The sequence below is a fragment of the Sinocyclocheilus grahami genome, unplaced genomic scaffold, assembly GCF_001515645.1.
Source record: "Sinocyclocheilus grahami isolate Dianchi unplaced genomic scaffold, SAMN03320097.WGS_v1.1 scaffold1596.1, whole genome shotgun sequence".
NCBI classification, from domain to species: domain Eukaryota; kingdom Metazoa; phylum Chordata; class Actinopteri; order Cypriniformes; family Cyprinidae; genus Sinocyclocheilus; species Sinocyclocheilus grahami.
Genome location: NW_015506775.1, coordinates 127,652 through 149,824, shown reverse-complemented (window position 1 = coordinate 149,824; position 22,173 = coordinate 127,652). Strand labels below are relative to the sequence as shown.

At 40.0% G+C, this 22,173-nt stretch overlaps 1 protein-coding gene across 1 annotated transcript in view; it reads right to left on the bottom strand.

Annotated features, from left to right (window-relative positions):
* LOC107571446 (band 4.1-like protein 2) overlaps positions 1–22,173 on the bottom strand; it is a 97,445-nt gene that overhangs the window by 1,726 nt on the left and 73,546 nt on the right. Inside the window, exons 10-20 of the mRNA XM_016257774.1 lie at positions 20,964–21,049; positions 16,803–17,355; positions 15,634–15,737; positions 15,483–15,512; positions 14,747–14,806; positions 11,774–11,932; positions 8,900–8,953; positions 6,156–6,713; positions 5,189–5,317; positions 2,599–2,697; positions 1,463–1,543 (exon numbers count right to left, since the gene is read on the bottom strand). Of these exons, the coding sequence (XP_016113260.1) occupies positions 1,463–1,543; positions 2,599–2,697; positions 5,189–5,317; positions 6,156–6,713; positions 8,900–8,953; positions 11,774–11,932; positions 14,747–14,806; positions 15,483–15,512; positions 15,634–15,737; positions 16,803–17,355; positions 20,964–21,049 (1,913 nt within the window). The remainder of the gene's footprint in view (positions 1–1,462; positions 1,544–2,598; positions 2,698–5,188; positions 5,318–6,155; positions 6,714–8,899; positions 8,954–11,773; positions 11,933–14,746; positions 14,807–15,482; positions 15,513–15,633; positions 15,738–16,802; positions 17,356–20,963; positions 21,050–22,173) is intronic.

The window sequence follows — 22,173 nt, the reverse complement described above, 5'->3', positions numbered from 1 at the left end:
GACTCTGTATCTTCATCCCTCAGCCTGATTTTCACATGTTGAAATTAAACTGAATCTGAACCCTCCTCGGCTGGTATCGAGTACAGTTAGCCGGGTTCTAGATTTGAATACATATCCTGCAGATATCCTGTCCTGTGAGCAGCGGCAGAGCTGTGACATTTCTAATCCCAAAACAACACAGCCCACTGTTGACACATCCGGAGGGAAGCGTATCGGCAGCGCTGAGAAGCGCCTTTAATCTCTCAGAGGAGTTCATTGTTTGCTGGGGTGGAGGTCACGCTGGAGACGTGACAGCGCTCATATGGGCACTAAAGCACTTCCTCTCAGCACTGCATCTGTCCAAATTTGCACTTACATTTATGCTAATATCTTTTGAACCAAAGGGCTAAAAACATTTTTTGAAACATTTTTAAAACCTTTTCAAACTCCCCCTCAACTGTTGCTATGATTTTTACAAAAAATTAAATAAGATCTTTTTCAGACCATAGTGAAAAAATGCATGGAATTCAAGTTGATTAATTAAACCGTTTTCAAATAATGCGACAAAAGAACTCATCAAAGAGAAAACCAAAATGAACTTGAGGCTATTTATCCTCAGTGCCTTAGCATATTGAGACCAAATTTGGTGTGTTATGACAATAAAGACTTGTGCACAGTTTCAGCACAGCGCCAACTAGTGGTCAGGAGATATGAAAACCAGCTATTTTTCCTCATAACTTCTAAACGGTTTGGCCAAAAGTCACAAAACTGGTCTCTTTATTTTTGGAGCAGCATGCAGAGTCGAATGGTATCCAATTGTTTTTATCCATGTTGAGCCATTATAAACTTTGACATAAAATGCTACAAACGCATTGGTGTGTCATTACAAAACTATGTATGTCATTGCCACCATGCCCTGAGGGTTCTCAAAGTTTCAGGCCAGTGCCACCTTGTGGTCAAAAATTATAATGAAATGTTAAAAAAATGCTGATGTAGCGATCTAAATGAAAGCGCGACTCAGCCGGTGTCTGTTCTGTCATGAGATCTCGACTAAATTGTTTGCGATTGTGATCGCTGTATAGATGCGCTTACTAAACCGCTGTTGTTTTAATAGAGAAACATTGGCTATTGCAATTTGGAATTATGGGAATTACTATTAGGATAATATTTTTCGCTTGATTTACCAGTTTTCATAATGTAGACAGAGAGATTGCATAAGTCTTTGATATTAATTTATATAATAAATAGCCTATAAAAAAAATCAGTAGATGAGGTAAAATAAACCATGTGCATGAGCTGACATTCTATTGATTTGTGCTTACTGTTTCCAGTGGAAACTTTTACTGATGTGTCACTCTGAGCGATCAGACCAAAGAAACCTGCTACAATGTCTAAAAATAGACTCCGGCAAAAATCAAAGAGTGTGCATCTGGCTTTATATATGTACACAGACGACAGTTGTGTGTGTGTGTGTGCATCTCACCTGATCGTGATCAATGTCAGAGTCTCCCGTGATGACGATGCGCTTCTCAATGCGAGTTTCTGACAGCCCGCCCTTTAGTGTCTGTCAATCATTAAAGAGACACAGACATGATGTGCACTGCACTGAACAGAGGTACAGGACAGCACTTTATTTGCAAGTTTAAAAATTTTTTTTTACAAGATTGTTGGTGTAGGTTTTTGCATTAAAATACTATTTCAGTCTTTCTATAAAATAATTTACCTGCAATTTCTGAGTGAAAATTCAAGTTTTCAAAGTAAATCCTACACCAAACATTTTCAGTGTAAATAGGGCTTTGATTTTATGTTGTCTTTAAAAACTGGTCATACATTAAACTCACTTCTGACATTAAAATTCAAAGGAACCTGCTCAAGGAGAACAAAAACAAATGAAGTCTGCTGGCTCTGCATCTATATCCCTACTTTTACCTGTCAGCTAATATCCTACATCCTGAACAGGATCATCATCTCATAACCTCTCTTATCAGCCCAAATGTATCAGCCAGTGGTGTGTGCGTGTGTGTGTGTTACCATCGTAATGTGTGTGTGTGTGTGTGTTAACTTCGTAATGTGTGTGTGTGTGTGTGAGAGTGAGAGAGTGTGTGTGTGTGTGTGTGAGAGAGTGAGAGAGTGTGTGAGTGTGTGTGTGTGTTACCTTTGTGATGTGTGTGTGTGTTACCTTCGTGATGTGTGTGTGTGTTACCTTCGTGATGTGTGTGTGTGTTACCTTCGTGATGTGTGTGTGTGTTACCTTCGTGATGTGTGTGTGTGTTACCTTCGTGATGTGTGTGTGTGTTACCTTCGTGATGTGTGTGTGTGTTACCTTCGTGATGTGTGTGTGTGTTACCTTCGTGATGTGTGTGTGTGTTACCTTCGTGATTACCTTCGTGATGTGTGTGTGTGTGTTACCTTCGTGATGTGTGTGTGTGTTACCTTTGTGATGTGTGTGTGTGTTACCTTCGTGATGTGTGTGTGTTTGTTACCTTCGTGATGTGTGACCTTCGTGATGTGTGTGTGTGTTACCTTCGTGATGTGTGTGTGTGTTACCTTCGTGATGTGTGTGTGTGTTACCTTCGTGATGTGTGTGTGTGTTACCTTCGTGATGTGTGTGTGTGTTACCTTCGTGATGTGTGTGGTGGTGGTGGTGCAGAGCGATTCAGAGGTGATGGTTTGAGCTGTCATGAGCACGCCTGGCTCCCCGTCTCCATTACCATCAAGCTGTCAATCACAGACAGAACAAACAAACACAAACACTCTCAGCACTCTGACAGCAACACAGCTGCGTGACTCTGCATTTATGCCGACCGTTTTAGTCAATGTTGGTGAAGCTATGTCAAAATTATGAGCAGTTTGACAGGATTTAGTTTCAGAGCATTTCAACGCTCTTTTGAAAAAGTAGTGAGCTAAACTACAAGATAATGACAAAACACAGCCACATTTAAAGCTACCTCATGAGGGAATGTATTTTACAAGATAATATACACATACACATAATGAGTGAGAAATATATATATATATATATATATATATATATATATACACCCTGCCTAAAACGGCTCGTTCTAACATGCCCCCACATGTCTACATCACTATGTGGGAAGATTTGCATAACGCCGCCCAAATAGGGCTGCAGATATGGTGTTGTTTAGGGATCTGTGTCTTTGTGCATACGGACATCTGACTGCTAAATAGTGATTGTGTTTCTCAGCAATAGTGTGCAGCCTTAATTTACAGAGAAAAGAAGGTCAGGGGAAAAATCTGTAGCTGGAAAAATCTCTATACAAGTTCTTTTTCCATTTTTTGTACTTGTTACTTAGCACTATTTGTTAGAAAATGTTTATTTACTATTTATTCAGGTTTTTTAAGATATCTAATATTCTGATACTTAATTTCCATGATCTAAATATTCTTACAAATTCAAAGTTTGTTGTCATTTGGAAGTGTGTAGGCCTTCTTGCATTATTATGCTGTTACATTATGAGTATATATTCAGTGGCATAAAATGGTTTTCAAAATGACAATATCGATTATCGCAATTATTTCAGGGGTAATACAGTATATCGCACAACAAAAAATTGTTATCGTGACAGGCAAAGTTTACGCAGCGCGATACGCAACGCAACACGTAAAAAGACAGAATAAGTCATTAAAATCAGTAATTATGTCCCCACTGGATGCAACAAATGCCTCGTTTATAATGGGTTTTAATGTTTTTGTCTCGTCGCTCCGGCGGACGGGGAATCACAGTATGGTGAGGGGCGTAACATTTCCGTCACACGCTTGAGGTATTCAGCCAATCACAACGCACTGGATAGCTGGCCAATCACAGCACACCTCGCTTTTTAGACCGATGAGCTTTGTAAAAATCGACACGTTTCAGAAAGGCGGGGCATAGAGGAGAAACAATAATGTACAGTATGTGGAAAATAATGTGTTTTTAACCTTAAACCGCATAAACACATTGCATTACACCAAATACACAAAATAATGTTCTATTTAGCAGCATCATATGACCCCTTTAAGCAGGACCCTACAGGTATTATTTAGGTGCAGTGACCGGTATGCAACACTAGAGGTAGCTATTCAGCTCAAGGACAAAAATGTATATGGCAATCACAAATCTCCATAAATTTTACATATTCTACTCAATTCAAAAAGACAATTAAGGCAAAATTAAGATGGCTTTAACAGTGTGTATATATATACATTACCGGTCAAAAGTTTGGGATCAGTAAGACGTGTAATGTTTTTTAAAGAAGTCTCTTCTGCTCATCACGGCTGCATTCATTTGATCAAAAATACAGAAAAAAACTGTAATCTTGCAAAATGTTATTACAATATAAAATAATGGTTTCTATTTTAATATCCTTTCAAATGTAATGTATTTCTGTGATGCGCAGCTGTATTTTCAGCATCATTACTCCAGTATAAAGTGTCACATGATCTTCAGAAATCAGTATAATATGCTGATTTATTATTAGAATTATCAACAGTTGTGCTGACAAATATTTTTTGGGAAACTGCGATATTTTTTTCAGGATTCTTTGATGAATAAAAAGTTAAAAGAAACAGAATTTATTCAAAATATAATTTTTTTCTAACAATATAAATATTTGCTATCACTTAATTTAACACATCCTCGCTGAATAAACGTTTTAATTTCTTTCAAAAAAGAAAGAATAAAAATTTACTGACCCCAAACTTTTGAATGGTAGTGCATATATTGACATTTTTAACATTTTATTCATCAAAGAATCCTGAAAAAAAGTATTTAAGTTTAAAAAAAAATATTAAGTAGCACAACAGTTTCCAGCACTGATAATAAATCAGCATATTATACTGATTTCTGAAGATCATGTGACACTGAAGACTGGAGGAATGATGCTGAAAATACAGCTTTGCATCACAGGAATAAATTTGATTTTAACGTATATTAAAATAGAAAAACATTTTACATAGTAATAATATTTCACAATATTACATTTTTTCCCTGTATTTTTGATCAAATAAATGCAGCCTCGATGAGCAGAAGAGACTCCTGTAAAAAACATAAAAAATCGTTCTGATCCCAAACTTTTGACCAGTAGTGTATATATACACACACACACACACACACACACATATGATTACAGATCCAGTGCAGTGACTCCTGACCTGACCATGTGATTCCTACGATTTCAACATCACAGGATCACGTGACCCCTCTCACCTGGGCGGCCTCGTACGTGATGGTCTTGGTTTCTGTGTGAACGATGGGAACCTCCTTAGTGGATATCTCCGTCTTCTGAGCAGCAAACGTGTCTGAGATCGTAACCATCTCAGTCTTCACAACAGGAGGCTACGGAGAGACAGAGGCCGTCAGTGTGACACACGTACAAGAGGCATCCGGTCTGACGTCACAAACACACCACCACTGCTACACAGCACAACGCAGAGAGGAAGCTCATGCAGCTCAAAGAAACACCACTATAAACTAGATGTCTTTGGTATAACGCATGCAGCCTACAAACCGGAAAAAAAGCCAAAAAGTTTCCAAATGTCCGTGTGACGGTACATTAGTGCAGTTTTGGTTTCGTGATCTTTGGCAGTGTTTACAGGACGACACACACATGCAAACGCACAAAAACACAGCGCTGTGTGGATACGATATCAGATGTCACTATATTGCGCTTTTTCTATCAATACTTAAGATGTGTGCTATTTATATGTGCAATCAAATCATTTCAGAGGCATTATTGAAGTTTATGCTGCTCTCTCTCTCTACCAGCAGAGCGAAGAATCAATGTAAACACACTTATCATATAATTATGATATCAAGTACACTAGATTAAACATGCACCACAAAGCTCCATGCAACGATACACGACATGCAGCGCACAAGATACAAGCCCCAGCATGCAGCGACTCTGAATATTGTGTTTATATATGTGTGTGTAGCTGAGTAGGTTGGAATAAAAAAAATCAACTTAAAAGGCGAGAGGATGAAAAGACAAACATTAAGACGCTTTCATTTATACTGCAATCGCTTCCTTTAAAACAGGCTAGAGAGAGGTTTCAGCCTTGCGCAGATAAAGCAGGATCTTCGTCCAGGAAGGAGGAAGGAGTGGGAAATGGAAGAGGAGATGAGGAGATGAGGAGAAGCGTAGGCGGCCGTCTCAGCTCGGGATGTCAATTACCTCCGAACAACAAATAACCTGCGGCAGGTGCTCTGTTTCGACGCGAGAGGCGCTGCCATTCACGATGTGAGGCTCCTCCTCCTCGGCGGCAGCAGTTTGGGGAGTGGGCGGGGCTTCGTCTTGGGGGGCTTGTCCATTGGGAGCTTCGTCTGGCGTCAGCAGTGGCTCGTCTGTACGCTCTTCCTCATGAGGCTGCGCTGCTTTCTCTTCCTCCGCCGCAGGGCCGGGCTCAGCTGCTTCTGTGATTGGCTGTGACTCTACCACAGAGGGCGGGGCTTGTTGAGTAAGCACCGCCTCCTGTTCCTCCTCGGGCTCTTCTTTGATCTGCTGGGTGGAGATGCTCGTGCTGGGTGGCTGAGCGTGGTACTCCGCCTCCTCTTCGCTCTCGCTGTCTGACGATAAACTCCTCTCCTCCTTGACCTCCGTCTCCACGGTAACCGGCGCCTCAGGGGCGGGGCTTTTGGGTTTGGCTTTGACGACTTCCTCGATGACAACGGTCTCTTCCACGACCTCTATGACCTCTGGCTGGTTGCTGACTTCGGGTTTGCCTTCTGCGCTCTACACCAGACAAGCACACAAACACACACGAGGGATGGAGAGAAAAGCAAAAAACATAAACCATGACCAAAGAACAAAAACTGAAGGAAACAAACTTCCTGCAGACCTTAGTCAAAGTCAATGTCACCGTAAAGCAAACAAAAACAAAGCTGCGACGTAGAGATGTACAGTCTGTTCAATGAGTGCAGTTTTGTGGACCTTGAAAACGCATTGAAATGTGTGATGCACACTTGAGAAGCAGCAAAACAGTCTACAAGAATTACACCTTGTCTTGTCTGGTGCCTAAAACAAGAGGAAACATTGCCGCGGTTCTTCTTTATTTGTGAACAATCCCTATTACTTGCCCTGTCCAAATACCCACACTTGCAGTCTCTGCACTTGACTACTTGTATGATGCATTTCCTGTATTCCTGTATATATAAGTGTTCAAGTGAGCATGAAGACCACGAGTGTGTTAAACTTTTCATTAACTGATGGGACACACTTATAGTGCTGTAAAAATGTAAGTGTTTGCAGGGCTTAATTTTTTGTTTCAATACTTTGCATTTTAAAATCAACTTCTAAATATCTGTTCAGAAGTCCCTATAACAGATGACAATTGACTTTGTGGTGCTTCTAATTAAGTGATCAAAAGCAGTTGCAACTGTTGTACAAAGTAAATATACTTGTCTTTGCACCAATAAAACGTGCAACACTTTGTTTTACTACCAAATTATTTGTAATATCTAATTATTATTAATACTTAATAGGGCTGTCAAATTTTTTTTTTCGAATATTCGTCGAATTTAAAATAAAAATCCACATTCAAATGCAAAAACCGTTGCATTCAAATTTTAGGTGTGCATCAGACAGCCTTATCAGCGAGATGCAATGATGAAATAAGTGTCACTGCATTATAATATTTTTGTCAGCCTATCCAGTTGAACCCACTAGATGCGGTGCTGCTGTGTTGTTCATTAAAAATATTGCGTTAAAAGAGAACATCAATGCAGAGAAGATCTTTTTTACATTTTGTTTTGATTAAAACTAAAACCAAGCCGTTTACACAGAATGCATATTTCACGCATTTTCTAGAGGGACATCTATCACAGTTGCACTCGCGTCTTGCACAAAAGAGCCACATGTTTAGAAAGCCATGTAAAATTAATGCAAGTTTAAAACATATCTTGAGACTTTATGGCGTTTTTTTTTCCCACCCCACTGCAACTCATGTTTTTAAATAAAAAATGTACTCTGTGTGATTGGCTTTCGGTCCTTTGTATTAAACTATGCATACATGCATGATGCTGTTTTGTTTATAGTGGTTTAAGCAACTTAATTATAATTGGTTTATAAACATTATTTTAAACATTATGCACTTTTTTCCACAGATAGTCATGTTATCTCATGCTTTGAATAAACATGCATTAGTAATATTTTGCGCGATGCGCCCTCTTGTGGCCTCAGGAGAGAAGCCAAAAGCTTTAATTCACCCCAACTGAAATTATGCATTTTAAATTTGAATATAATTTGATATTTGATTTAAGTACAAAATTCGAATTTAGTTTTTCAGCCATTTTGACAGCCCTAATATTTAACTTACATCGGAAAGGTTTTTGTGACTTATCGCAAGATCTCGGCAAAAAGTCTGACGATTTATTTCCAGAACATGATGCATGATGGGATACACTAAGGCTCGAGATGGATTTAGTGTGCATTAAGGGCACTGGTGCACGCGCACTCAAGTGGACAAGACCGCAAGTGTGGGTATTTGGACAGGGCATCTGTATTACATACACATTCGTCTCTCAATTAAATGTGCCGTCTTGTGAGGACCTTTAGATAGTTTTCTTTAAACAAGATAAAACTACTGAGTAAGCATCAGATTGAACACACTGTACATCTGTCCCTCACAGCACTGCTCTCATTTGTGCCGAATCAAACATGGCATCTCCTCCGACTAAGGTCCATAAACACTGCAACACCACACACATACAATCAACAAGCAACATAACGAGAAAGAGAGACAATCATAACAAGCTGAAAGATGAATGAATGCATGGACAAAAAGATGGATGCTCAATCTGGAGAAGAGGGCTGGAGTCATGATGTCTGCAATGGAAAAAGGATGAGATGTGTGTGTAGTGTTAGGTGTGCGTTTGCTCAGGTGATGTTAGGTGTTAGGCTGAACGAGGACGATGGACCACCTTGCTGGCGTCTCTGATGTCCGTCTCAGGACGGGGAGGGGTTTTCTGTGAAACCTGGAGGTAATCATAGGACACAGTCACTCAAACACACACTCTCAGAGGAGTCCTTCACGGGACGAGACCTGCCTGTGTGACCCGATCACAGGAGATGCATTTGAGACATGTGTCCCAACTGACCGCTAGTGATCGGATGACCCGAGACAGCAGGGGTAAAGAGAGTTAACGGGTTTGAGACGGTGGACGGGACAGCAGTCAGCAGTGATGCTAGTAAACATAAACATCACAAACACACACAAAACAAGATGTTTCTCACACTCACACACACAATGGCAGAGATGGAAATGATTTGCTAGTTATGTTGTTACTGGATGTTTATGACCAGTCCAGCAGTGAAACCCTCTAGAGCTGTTCTCATGTGTGTGATTCACAGACACTCAGTGCAGAAGAGCTGTGTACTGATGCATGCGTGTATAAATGGAGCTGTAGCTCTCAAGTCTCATTCATATTGTGCCATATAATGACCGTGTTTTGATTTTGATGGCTTTACATGTACATTTAATTACATTTGTTGTCCATTTCTGAACCGCTGTTAGATAATTTGCATCTAGAGACTACTGTTCAAAAGGTCATTAGTATTTTTTTAATCAAATACTATTATTCATCAAGGATGCATTAAATTGATCAAAAATGACTGTAAAGACATTCATAATGTTACAAAATATTTCTATTTCAAATAATGCTGTTCTTTTGAACATTCTATTCAACAAAGAATCCTAAAAAATTTATCACAGCTTACACAAAAATATTGTGGAGCACAACTGTTTTCAACATTGATAATAATCAGAAATGTTTCTTGAGCAGCAGATCAGCATATTATACTGATTTCTGAAGATCATGTGACACTGAAGACTGGAGGAATGATGCTGAAAATACAGCTGCGCATCACAGAAATACATTACAGTCGAACAGCTATTCACAGAGAAAATAGCTGTTTTAAGTCATAATATTTCCCAATTTTTACTGTATTTTTAATCAAATAAATACAGCCATGGAGATCTTAAAGACTAAAAAAAAAAAAACCTTACCGACCCCAAACATTTGAACACATGCACACACAAACACACACTACAGGAATAGCAGTAAAGCATTCGAACATGAACAGAGCAGAGGGCATGTGTGCCAACAACAGTGTTTGTAACCCAGAAACAGTGTTCAACGGGTGACGGCATCAAGAAACGGGTGCAAATAAAATGCAAAAATCACTCGCACACAAACACACAAGTGCAAAAATGTGCAATATAGTCTTTGACAGGAGCTTATCATTTACACTGACTGATAAAAGAGTAACTTTAAAACATATACAAATAAACAGAGGGAGCATGTGCGCAGCTGAAAGAGACAACATGACTGCAACTGAGCAAACCTAAACAATGAGAGAAGCATTCTGCTAGAAAACGCAAAATATTCATGAGCAGTGAGGAAACCAAAGGACAGACTGAGCAAACGTACAGCATGAACAACAGAACTCAAAAAGCCAATCAGAGTGAACAGATGCACCAATCAGATTGAGAACTGCCCCGCCATTGGCTGGTGTAGAGGACAGGAGGTGCGCGTGTGTGTGAGACAGTTGGGATTGTGGGCCATCTTCTTGAATCTACTTAGACTCAAGCAGACAATAGTGCATTGTGACGTCAGGAGTGAGAGGTGTTAGCGAGGCATCTCAGAGGCTCTGAATTCGCTCGCCATTTCTAGTCATAGCAGCGGGGAAAGAACGAACGGTCCAAAAGTGTTTGTCAAGATGTTTCAAAACACATTTCAAAACAGGAATAAAATCTGATATTGTTTTGCTCAAGCAAATATTACTTATTTTTGGAAATCCCTACAGCAAGTTGAATGACTACTTGCGATTCATACCTTTTCAACTCAATTTTTGCAAATTCAGACCAATGCAATCAGATTCACAATGAGATTCAATTTAATTTTGAATAATGAGTTGATTCCAGGTTTTTCTAAGTGCATTCATCCAGTAGATATGAATGCTTCTCCTAATGCGTTTTAAGTAATAAAAAGAGTAACCGTATGGTGTCCGTATGGGCTACTTAGAATAGAACAAAGAGTGCAATGTTCTGATAAAATATTTCTTTAGAGCTGAGAACACCTTGCAAACTATTCCATACTCCAGATTTTTTTTGACTGAAACAAACTAGTCACAATTCAAAAATCCAGGTTTTAAGATCAATGTGATATGTGACCCTGGACCACAAAACCAGTCATAAGGGTAATTTTTTTGAAATTGAGGTTTGATGTATGGTTTGTTAGGATAGGACAATATTTGGCTGAGATACAACTATTTGAAAATCTGGAATCTGAGGGTGCAAAAAAATCTAAATATTGAGAAAATCATCTTTAAAGTTGTACAAATGAAGTTCTTAGCAATGCATATTACTAATCAAACATTAAGTTCTGATATATTTACGGTAGGAAATGTACAAAATATCTTCATGGAACATGATCTTTACTTAATATCCTAATGATTTTTGGCATAAAAGAAAAATTGATAATTTTGACCCATACAATGTATTTTAGGCTGTTGCTACAAATATCCCCCAGCGACTTAACACTGCTTTTGTGCTCCAGGGTCACATATATGCATTGGCAGGATTTGTAAATGATGCTTTGACAAAAACAAGTGAATCGTTACACCCCTTTATTCAATGGAATATTAAAAGACACTTATTGACACAATATTTTCCCAACTGTCCCACAGTGCAACAGAAAACACCCAGAGTAAACCAGCTTCTCAGCAGAGCAGAGCGAGAGGGGCATGCAGAGCGTCTGAGGAGGCGTCCGAATCCCAAGCACAAGCACACGTACCCCATGAGCCTGCAGGCGCAGGGAGGTGGCAGGGCTGCCCGTCAGGCGCTTGTCCCACTGACTGGGCCTGGGCTCGGGTGTAGCCTCCATAAAACTGCGCTTGAGCTCGCTAATGCTAGCCTGATGCTTCAACACATCCTCCTGGGTCTTATCCAAGTCCTTATCCAAGAGGCAGGCAGGGGAGGACAAAGGGACAACCAACAACCAGCACATTAGTCATGGAGAGAGCGGAGTCACGTTAGAGTCGAACCTCACTGCTCGCCTGACGCACCCCAGCAGACGACGAGTCCTGAGCTCCGTTCAAAGACCCAGTGGTTCTCTGACTCACTTCTGACACCAGAGCGGCTCCAAAGGGGAGTTAATATTTCATGTGCACTCATGATGTTAACAGGAGGCTGCTAGGAAGCTCGCTAGATTTGGACCAGAGCTGTCAGGTTCTGGAACATCTTTCAATAACTAATGATGTCCAGTGTTATTGCTTCAGCAGTAATTTAACACAAAAGAAAATGAGGTTGTGAGGGACAGAAATACACACTGGTAAGGCCCTGATATACCAGTGAAAATGAAGAACCAATGGAGTGTGACATCATTACAAACAAAATCTGGTTCATCTGGAGTTTGTTTCGATGACTCCAAACACTTCGCCAGAGAAGATTTCTGAAACTCCAAACAAACTTTGTTTAAGCCAGATTTAATTGGAAATGAAGTTACACATTCGTTCACCCATTCATTCTTCTGTTCTAATGGTGTAACATCATTTTGAATAAAACTGGCTAAAACAAATTGAATCGGCCGAAAAAAGGCTTAAAATTTAAACATCAGCATCAGACTTGAAAAAAAAAAATGCCGATATGCCTTGCCGATAAGACGGATATCTCACACGTGCTCGGGGTGTGATAGTGATAGCAGTGTGCTCATTCTTGAAGCAAACTTTTGCCTGAATGATGATTCGATTCAATGTTTTGCATCGCCGCATTTAATTGGAGAATGCATGAACAGAATGAGGTGTCCCCCGGGTCCTAATGCCCTTTACATAGGGGGCGCTGTTGGCCTACTTATAATAAAATGAAAGTAAAATACACAAATCTCATTAAGATACTTGTGTTTCTGAATAAATAAAGCAGTATCACAGTATATCGCAGTAAAAAAAAAATCACAAACATGGCACTTGTAATTTAAATAATTGAATATATACAGATTTATTTAGTAATATGTCATATATTTTTCAAATGCATTATGAAAACTTAAATATAAGGAGCTCAAATTTTTTTTGTGGAATTTTTATAGCTCTTTTTCTTTAGACCGTCTATTGATGTTAAATCCACAAATAAAATGTTAAGGTTTCAACTGCATCTGTCTGAGAAAAAAAACTAAAAGAACAGCAGAGATTGATTTTATTAGTTATTTTCAAGGCTTTCAATGTACTCTCATTAAAAAAAGAACTTTAATAAATGTATTACTAGTAACAAATAAGTTTTTGCTCAAAACTAACCAATATTAAAAATAATTTGTTTATAATTTCTGCACAGGAGAGACTTGGTGGTGTTTCAAAACAAAGATAAATATATATCGGTATCGACCAAATGATTCGAAAAATATCGGCATATCGGATATCGGCAAAAATCTAATATCGTTCTGTTACAGACCACCAAAACCAACTTTATTAGGTGAGATTGCCTTTGAAATGCCATCACACATTCGTTCAGCCATTCGTTCTTCAGTTCTAATGGGTGTAACATCATTTCTAAATTAATCTGGCTAAACCAAAGTTCATCTGGAGTTTGTTTTGGTGGTTTCGAATAGTTTGCCACTGTAGACTTTTCAGAAAACTTTCCAGTAAACTAATCGCAAGCAGTATATGGTTGCTCAGGTTTTTCAAACTTACTTTAACTTTTTTAATGAAAAACAACTTCGGAGTAAGTATAACAGAATCTTTACATCTTGTACATCCAGGTGTTCATAGTCCAACTGACAGAACATTGCAGAGCTTTTGTGGAAAGATGCATTTTCAGTCGACAAATTGTAGATGCTAAAAATGAGCTCAGGGCCTTAAAACAGCACTATTGCTCTGACTGTACGTCTGTCCCTCATTGACTCATTTTCAATCATATCCAGTGAAATAAGCTGCCTACTTAAACCCTCAAACCCTGCAGTCAATCAGTCAATCAGTCTTCCACATCTGAAGGACCCTGGCAATCCCAGTATAGGTTTGGTTCTGGTGAACCGGTGGGATTACGAGGGTCAGGTGACAGGTCAGAGGTCAGCGTCTGTGGGGAGCAGTGAGGCAGGACTTGTTTACACACTGGAGCGGTGCAGTGAGACAAAGACACACAACTGCTTCTGAGACACCAGACACAGAGTGCACACTCATCTAAAGCTGAAGAGCGTCGTAATGAGAAAACACTCCCTCTTGTTCCAGTTTAACATGTAGAGAATACACTGTTATTGATCTGTTTGCTTTTTATCAGGACCGCTTTTTTGACTCCTTATTTGTTATTAGGAATGAAAAATGCAAAGTAACTATTTACTACTAGTAAACCAAATCCCGTCTGTGTCTGTCTCAGGGCTCGTGAGCCAGGTGTCTTTGGCACTGACATGGTCACCCCAGGATGAGTAAATCTATTTAGTTGTAAAATCAAACGTAAACAATCACCACAACCAAAGCAGAAAGTCATCTGTCTGGTTAGGGAAATACTATTAGTGTTGTTATGAGAACCATTCCCACATGACATTTACACAAACGATAAAAACACCACGTATCACATACATTCAGTTCACCCACAGACATGCACCCGCTTTAACATGCAGCCCCCACACACACACACACACACTAATGCATGCACACAAAGCCTGAGAGAGGAAGAGTGAGAGGCAGCCCAGGACAGTAGCCAGAGAGGGGACACATGTCCACCATCCATTATGCTTTTGCGCTTTCTCTGTTTCTTTTTCATTGATTACATACGACATACGAACCTCCAACATTAAATTGCTATGCCTGACATATATATTTTCCCCCTGCACTCTCAACTTGCTCTGTGGATTAAAAATGAGAACACATTTGAACAAAAAGGAAAAAGACAGATGGTAATGAACTGGAGTCAAATCTGATGAACATCTCTGAGGAGAAGAAAATGTTGCATAATGGAAAATGAACGTCTGAGAGCACCAGCGAAAATGCTTCTACTACGCAATTTTCATTGCAAATTATATTATCAGCATATCAGTTTGAGTGTTGAACTGAAAACGTTCTTGAATTTAAGCCAGCGACTTCCAGCTTTAAATTGATCTTCGATCTCAAATTCCTAATGTGCTCTCAAACTTTCTGATGTGACTGTAGGCTGATCCAGTTTGGTTCATACATGACACTACTGATTTCCTGATCTGTATCAGGGTTCTTGGAAGTAACCAACCAACAGGCAAATCAGCATCTGATCACAAGTCATCAATCTAGTGCTGCTTAGCCAATCAATCAGCAAATTACTCCAGAGAGCTCATGATTTGAGCCTCATTTGCAGTTGTAATTACAGAAAAAGCACAGGATAACAGCAAATAAAAACAATCAACCATCACCACAGCAAAGAAAGCCAAGATTCCACATCATCAAACAACCATGATGCAAGAACCCCATCACTTTCAATTGGACAAAAACATGAAATTAAAAAAAGACAATGAATTACAACAATTTGCATCTCAAACAAAAGTGAAAGACCTTTCTCTCAGGAGTGCCAGCGCCATCCGTCTGCTCATGCCGTCGGAGATAAAAGATGAAGATTAGTTCAAAACATGTCCTATAATACCTCTGGACTGTGTGCTAATTATATGAATGTGATTACAGATGCATGCTGGGAAGGTTAGCAGACCTCAAAGGCCGTTTCAGTGCTGATGGATGTGGCTGCATCCGCGTTTGGCTTCTCCATGACCTCCACCTGTGGACTCTGATTGGTGGAATAATGGACAAAATAGTCTGAAAAGGTGAAATGGATGATGGGAAGGCCTGAATCCCCAATCAAAGAGATAAGGAGCGAGCCCTGAGCTCTGGGACAGGCTGGTCTGAGTGAGATGCTGCTTTTCTGTTTGAGACTCTTATAAAATACCTGAAGGACTATAATAAACTCAGAGGGAAATCTATCCAAAATACATATAAACCTGCTGTTTAGTGTAAGATTAAAGGGGTCATATGATGCGATTTCAAGTTTTCCTTTGTCTTTGGAGTGTTACAAGCTGTTTGTGCATATATAAAATCCGTAAAGTTGCAAAGACTAAAGTCTCAAACCCAAAGAGAGATCCTTTATAAAAGTTAAGACTCATCCACACTCTCCTAAAACATGCCCCCACATATCTACATCACGATGTGGGAAGATTTGCATAACACCGCCGAAATGTTTACGCAAAGAAAGAAGACGTAACTTTTATTCTCGCTGTAGTATTGTTGCCGTGGAGACGCTGTATGTTTCCAAATATGGTAAGGGGCATAACATTTCCGTCACACTTGAGGTATTCGGCCAATCACAATGCACTTGACAGCTGGCCAATCAGAGCACAGCGTGCTTTTCAGAACGATGAGCTTTGTAAAAATGGACACGTTTCAGAAAGGCGGGGCAGAGAGGAGTAACAACAATGTCCGGTATGTGGAAAATAATGTGTTTTTTGAACCTTAAACCGCGTAAACACATTGCATTACACCAAATTCACAAAATAATGTTATTTTTAGCAACATCATATGACCCCTTTAAAGCTGGTCGAGTGGTTTGGGTCTAATAAATGCTTCAGCTGAAGTGGGGAAAGAGTTTTTTCAGACAGGATATGGACTATAAATAGAGTCCCACTGGAATGCTGCTGATTTATACAGCTACAATCTGAGCGCAGGGACTAATCTGCATTTCACACTGAAACTGGCACTGGAAGTTGGAGCGGGAGAAAGAGCTATAGAGGCGAACAGCGGCAAAATGCACACAGTAGCGATTAGAGGGTAGGCAGACAGGGAGACAGGAACAGGGAGGTCAGGGGTCAGTTTAGGCGGCGGGGTCACACTGCATTTCCTCTGGAGAGCTCGTCTCAGCCATGACCTCCGCCGGCCTGAAGTGCGCGAGTGTTTTCGGCTCCAGGTAGCACAGGGACAGGGCCAGAGGCAGTGCCAGCAGCAGAGACAGCGCTACCGACTGGCAGGCGGAGAGGACGACGGCGAAGATGAGCAGGAAGGAGGGCAGGAGGGAAGAGGAGGTGAGGGGCAGGTGACGGTGCAGTCCTGCGGGAAGCAGCAGAGTGGCGCAGTCCTCCGGTAGACAGGGCAGACTGATGCAGCCGTCCTCGTCCAGCAGCCAGGGCAGACACAGACCCCTGCAGAAGCTGAGCACAGACACACCCAGCCGGGGCAGAGCAGAGCAGGGCTCTTCGGACAAACCCTCGTCGCTGCAGGATTTTTCGGCCGGCCAGCTCACAGCCTCAGAGTCCGGCTCGAGGTGGAGGTCAGGCTCGTCCTCGGAGATGTCAGATAACACATCCAGCTCAGAGATGGTGTCAAGGGTCGGCGGGAGGGAGGAGAGGGTGGAGGAGGATGGGGAGAACGGGAACATGAAGAGAGACTGCGTGGGTGCAACGACAGAATGCAACGGAAGAGGAATGGATGCATGGCAAAAAGACATTGTGGAGTGCGCGGGGAAAGAGAAGGGGAGAGAGAAACACAACATTAGTCAGTGAGCCGAGTCGAGGTCAGGGTGTGAGGGATGACACATTAGGAAAGACTCTGGTATTAAGGGGTGTGCTATTGTGTGTGTGGGCAAGTGTTAGACAACATAAGCTGGCAGAGTGTTGGTGCAGAAGCTCAGGAGGAGAGAGGAGGGCGTTTTCACACCAGGCTGTGGAGTGCAATCGATCTCAAATCAGTTTCTTCAGTGGCCATGAAAGAGATTCTCAATGAGAGCACATTCACACCAAGGACAAGAACTATAAAGATAACGGTAAAGATCTAAAAATCGTTCTCAATATTAAAGGTCCCCTGAAGTGCCTTGAAACACTTAGTGTGTGTGTGGGTCTTATAGATAACCTTAAAACTAACCTATTGATACTAACACCCAAAAAACTTTAGATTTGATTTCATGGGGACTTTAAAGAATAGCAGAGTCCACACCACAACTATAAAGATAATGGCACAGAGAAACAATATCGTTGGAATCACTTTCAAACATTTTTTTTTACAGCTGATGAATGATAAAAACACTGATACCAAATCAGAATCAATCCTGATCTCACGAGCTCGAGAATTTAAAGCGGCAGATGAGCGTGCGTTTAGAATAAATAGACGCTATCATCCGCTGGTGTGGACGCTAATATAATTATCTTTATAGTTATCGTTCTTGGTGTGAACGGGCCTTAAGAGTGTCTGGGGTATGGCTCACTGTTGGTTTAAAAGCTGGACTAATTTGTGGAAGTAAACAACAATTGACAGTGCATTATTTTAGTATAAAAATATTGTCGGCGCCGATAGCCTTGTGGGCAGTGTGCCAACATACAGAGCAGTTGTGCTACGGGCGTCCCGAGTTTGAATCCCGACTCAAGGACCTTTCCCGATCCCACTCCCCTATCTCTTTCCTTATTAGTTCTGATCTGTCCTGTCATAATAAAGGCAAAAATAAATCTTATACATATATATATATATATATATATATACTGTACATATATACATATATATATATATATATATATATATATATATATATACTGTATATACATATAAACTTTTAGTAATATTAGCAATTTAACTGCATTGCCACTATCGGATGATGAAATTTAAACTGAGCTGATTTATGACACTATTGTCTTCTGTTGAGCTGCTTTATAACTGAATTGAACTTGTTTCATAATTGACTCCCCAACACTGAAAGACTTACTGAACTGAATCAACATTGAATCTAAATTGAGCTGAATGACACTATTGTCTTCTGTAGAGCTGCTTTACAGCTGAAACTGAATGATAATTGATCAATTTTAAAACAGTAACACTGTTATTTTCCTGTTTATTAATGTGAAACAGTCTGTATTGTAGAATGTGAAATACATATCAAGCTGCTCATCTCCACAGAAAACGGTCTTTTTAGCGAGCAGCTTGCATTTGATGCATCTTTTTCAAGTCCACTGTGCTCAAAGTTTTGCTAGTAAAACCAATGGCATTAGGGACATTCTGGTACATTTCTGAGGTCAGAAGTTGTCAGAATTCAACTGTTTTGGTTGGGAACTACATTTGAGTCTTTTTGGGTCTGGTTCATGTTAACTCTAGTGCAGTTCAGACGGTATAAAAGTAATCTGGCCTAATTTGAACAAGTGAGCTGCAGAATTAATGATGTGATTAGAGGTTGACCGATGTATCGGTTTTGCCGATTAATCGGCTCGATAGTTGATTGTTGGAACTATCAGCAAAAATCCTGGTCTGCTGTCATTATACAGAGCGAGAGCGGCCTCTAGAGGCGAATCACTGACACCTCCTGCTGTTTGTTTTGATACGTGAGACTGCACAAAGCGGGAAAATTCAGACGCGGATTTAAATACGGCCGACAGAAAATCCTGCCATTCACATAGTTCTCCATTAAATTACATTATATTTGTCCCAAATCACTGTTAATGTATATAATGACTTCACCCTAGGCTGTAAAATTCTGTATTGTGCATATATCAGGGAAATAACTGTCTTTCTGTGGCTCTAATAAAGTCTGTATACTTCATATAGAGATCATATTTTAGACTGCCGTTTGAGCTGAACGTGACGGTCCGGTGTGTGAGATACCTGTGAGTTCTCCTAGACAGTGCTGTGCTTTTCCCTGGTGTGTGACTAACATATTTTGTTATTTAATTAAGTGTTCTACAACAGAGTATACATACAATATCCATATGCAAGTAATTTCAATGCTATGGACTTTGTGTAGATATTTAAAGATGACCATCTTTAAGCATGAAATAGTAACACTTAAAATAAGAGTCCATTTATAACATTAAGATGAATGAAAGCTGTTTAAGTATTGTTCCTCGTTAGAGTGCGTTAATTTCAATATTTACCATTACTAATACATTTTTAAATTTTAAAGTTTCTTCTGTTAGCATTAGTTAATAAACTATAAGCTAACTAATGTTTAATATAAGCAATATTAATATTTTTTATAATTTACAAATTATGGTTCAGTACAGTTTTTTTTTAAATAGTAAAGCACTATTTTAGTTTTCATTCAGTATCCATTTTAAAAACTATCGGTTGATTAATTGGTATTGGCCAGTGTGGTCCAACCTAGCTATCAGTATCGGTAAAATCCACTATCGGTCGACCTGGCAGAAGCTACACAGGTAAACCGCTGGTGGAGAGAAAGTGAACTCTGGTTCAGACCAAGTGTGAAAAGGCCCTGAGAGAAACACAGAGGCATCTGTCTGGATTCCAGTGTCCTAAACGAGAGTAACTCAATCAGGAGCTCTTCAGTGGGCTGGACCTACATCATATCTAACGAGCAGGCCGGTGACGAGCAAAGGGGTGGAATGTCGGTCGCCACGGAAACAGTCAATAATGGGCTAGATCATGCTGTTATTGTCACAAAGCTGGCTTCTGTGCGTTTGAGGGCAGTTACACAGACAGGATGAGTTCTCAAAGCGCTAACATCCTCCATTGGCTTGCGTGTAAGGCGTCTGTGAAAGCCTCTCTTCATGTGAGAGCTGTAGGTTACGGCAGGAATGTCAGCGCTCCTTCAGGGCTCGCGGACGCCATGAATACAGGCTTTTGACGGACAGAGAAATGTCACATCGGGGTGGCAGACCGACTCGAGGCGTACGGGTCAGCTAGGGATGGAGGTTTCTCCGGGTATTGTTCATGAACCGGACTCAGCAGTGTGAGCCGTGTATGAGTGTCTCCAAACAGAGGATGATCCCAGTGTATTACAAAACATTTAGGCAGCATGATTCTAGGGTTAGCTTGAGTTATCATTTCAACAAATCAAACCAGAATCAATACAAAAAAAAAAAAAAATGGGGATAAGATGAAACACCAAAATAAGTATTTTCATTAAACACTCTAAGAGAGAAACTCAATGTTGCAGTATGAGTGGGAAGGCATCTGTATGTTTAACGTCTGAGCAGGGGTAATAGCTAGTTATTGTTCCAGAGCACTTCCTATAGAGCTGAGGACTGTGATGAAGATGATGAAGAGGGTCTTTCTCACCTTAGAGTCAGAGTTGAGCTCCAGAGCCGGGCCGTTCTCTCCAGCGCCTGCAGCTTGACTGTAATCACTCACGTTCACCACAGGAGCTGCCGCCGCGCGCACACACACACACACACACACACACACACACACACACACACACACACACACACGCACACAGAGAGAAAGAAACATACCGTTAGTCAGTAGTGCATATATTCAAATCTTTAAACGGTGCTGTCTGACTGAAACCACTTAGCAAATCTGATGCTGCGTCACAATGTGCCTACTTATACTACGCCCTTAAAGTATGTACTGTTTTGGTGAAGAAAAAGTACACACTTTTGAGTGTGTAGTAGAAGAGTAGGCAAGCTTTGGGGCATACTATCACATCACACAACTGCACGCACCCTGTCACTGTAAACTAGCCTGTCAATCATCTTGTCACAGTTAACACCCTCCTCATTGCATTTAATTTAAAAGTTAACAACCAAACGGATGTTTATAAACGTTTACATTGCTGTTGCAGATGAAATATAACACAGATAACATTTAATAAAAAAAATTTTTGCCAGGTTAAATGTTGAATATTAGTAACTCAAACCTATATGTAAAAATACATCTGCGTGGCACTTCAGTGATAAAACTCATGCATTCAGATGAAATCAACCCGAGAACATGCTGCTCATATCATCAGTCACATGACTGTCAGCTGTAAACAAAACATCTGTTGCTGCTTAGACAATTAATATTTAATTTAAAAGTTAACAACCAAACGGATGTTTATAAACGTTTACATTGCTGTTGCAGATGAAATATAACACAGATAACATTTAATACAAAAAATTTTTGCCAGGTTAAATGTTGAATATTAGTAACTCAAACCTATATGTAAAAATACATCTGCGTGGAACTTCAGTGATAAAACTCATGCATTCAGATGAAATCAACCCGAGAACATGCTGCTCATATCATCAGTCACATGACTGTCAGCTGTAAACAAAACATCTGTTGCTGCTTAGACAATTAATCAATTCATATTTTAATTATGTATATGACAATAATATCCTGCTTATTATTTGATTATTTAAATATCCCATTAAAATGAGAAAAACTGAAGTGCTATGATTTAAATGTCTTGCATTTTATCTCTCAAAATGATGCATGTGATTTCAAAAATGTGGAAATTATTGAATTATAATTGAATGCAAACTCTTATTTACATGAAGTT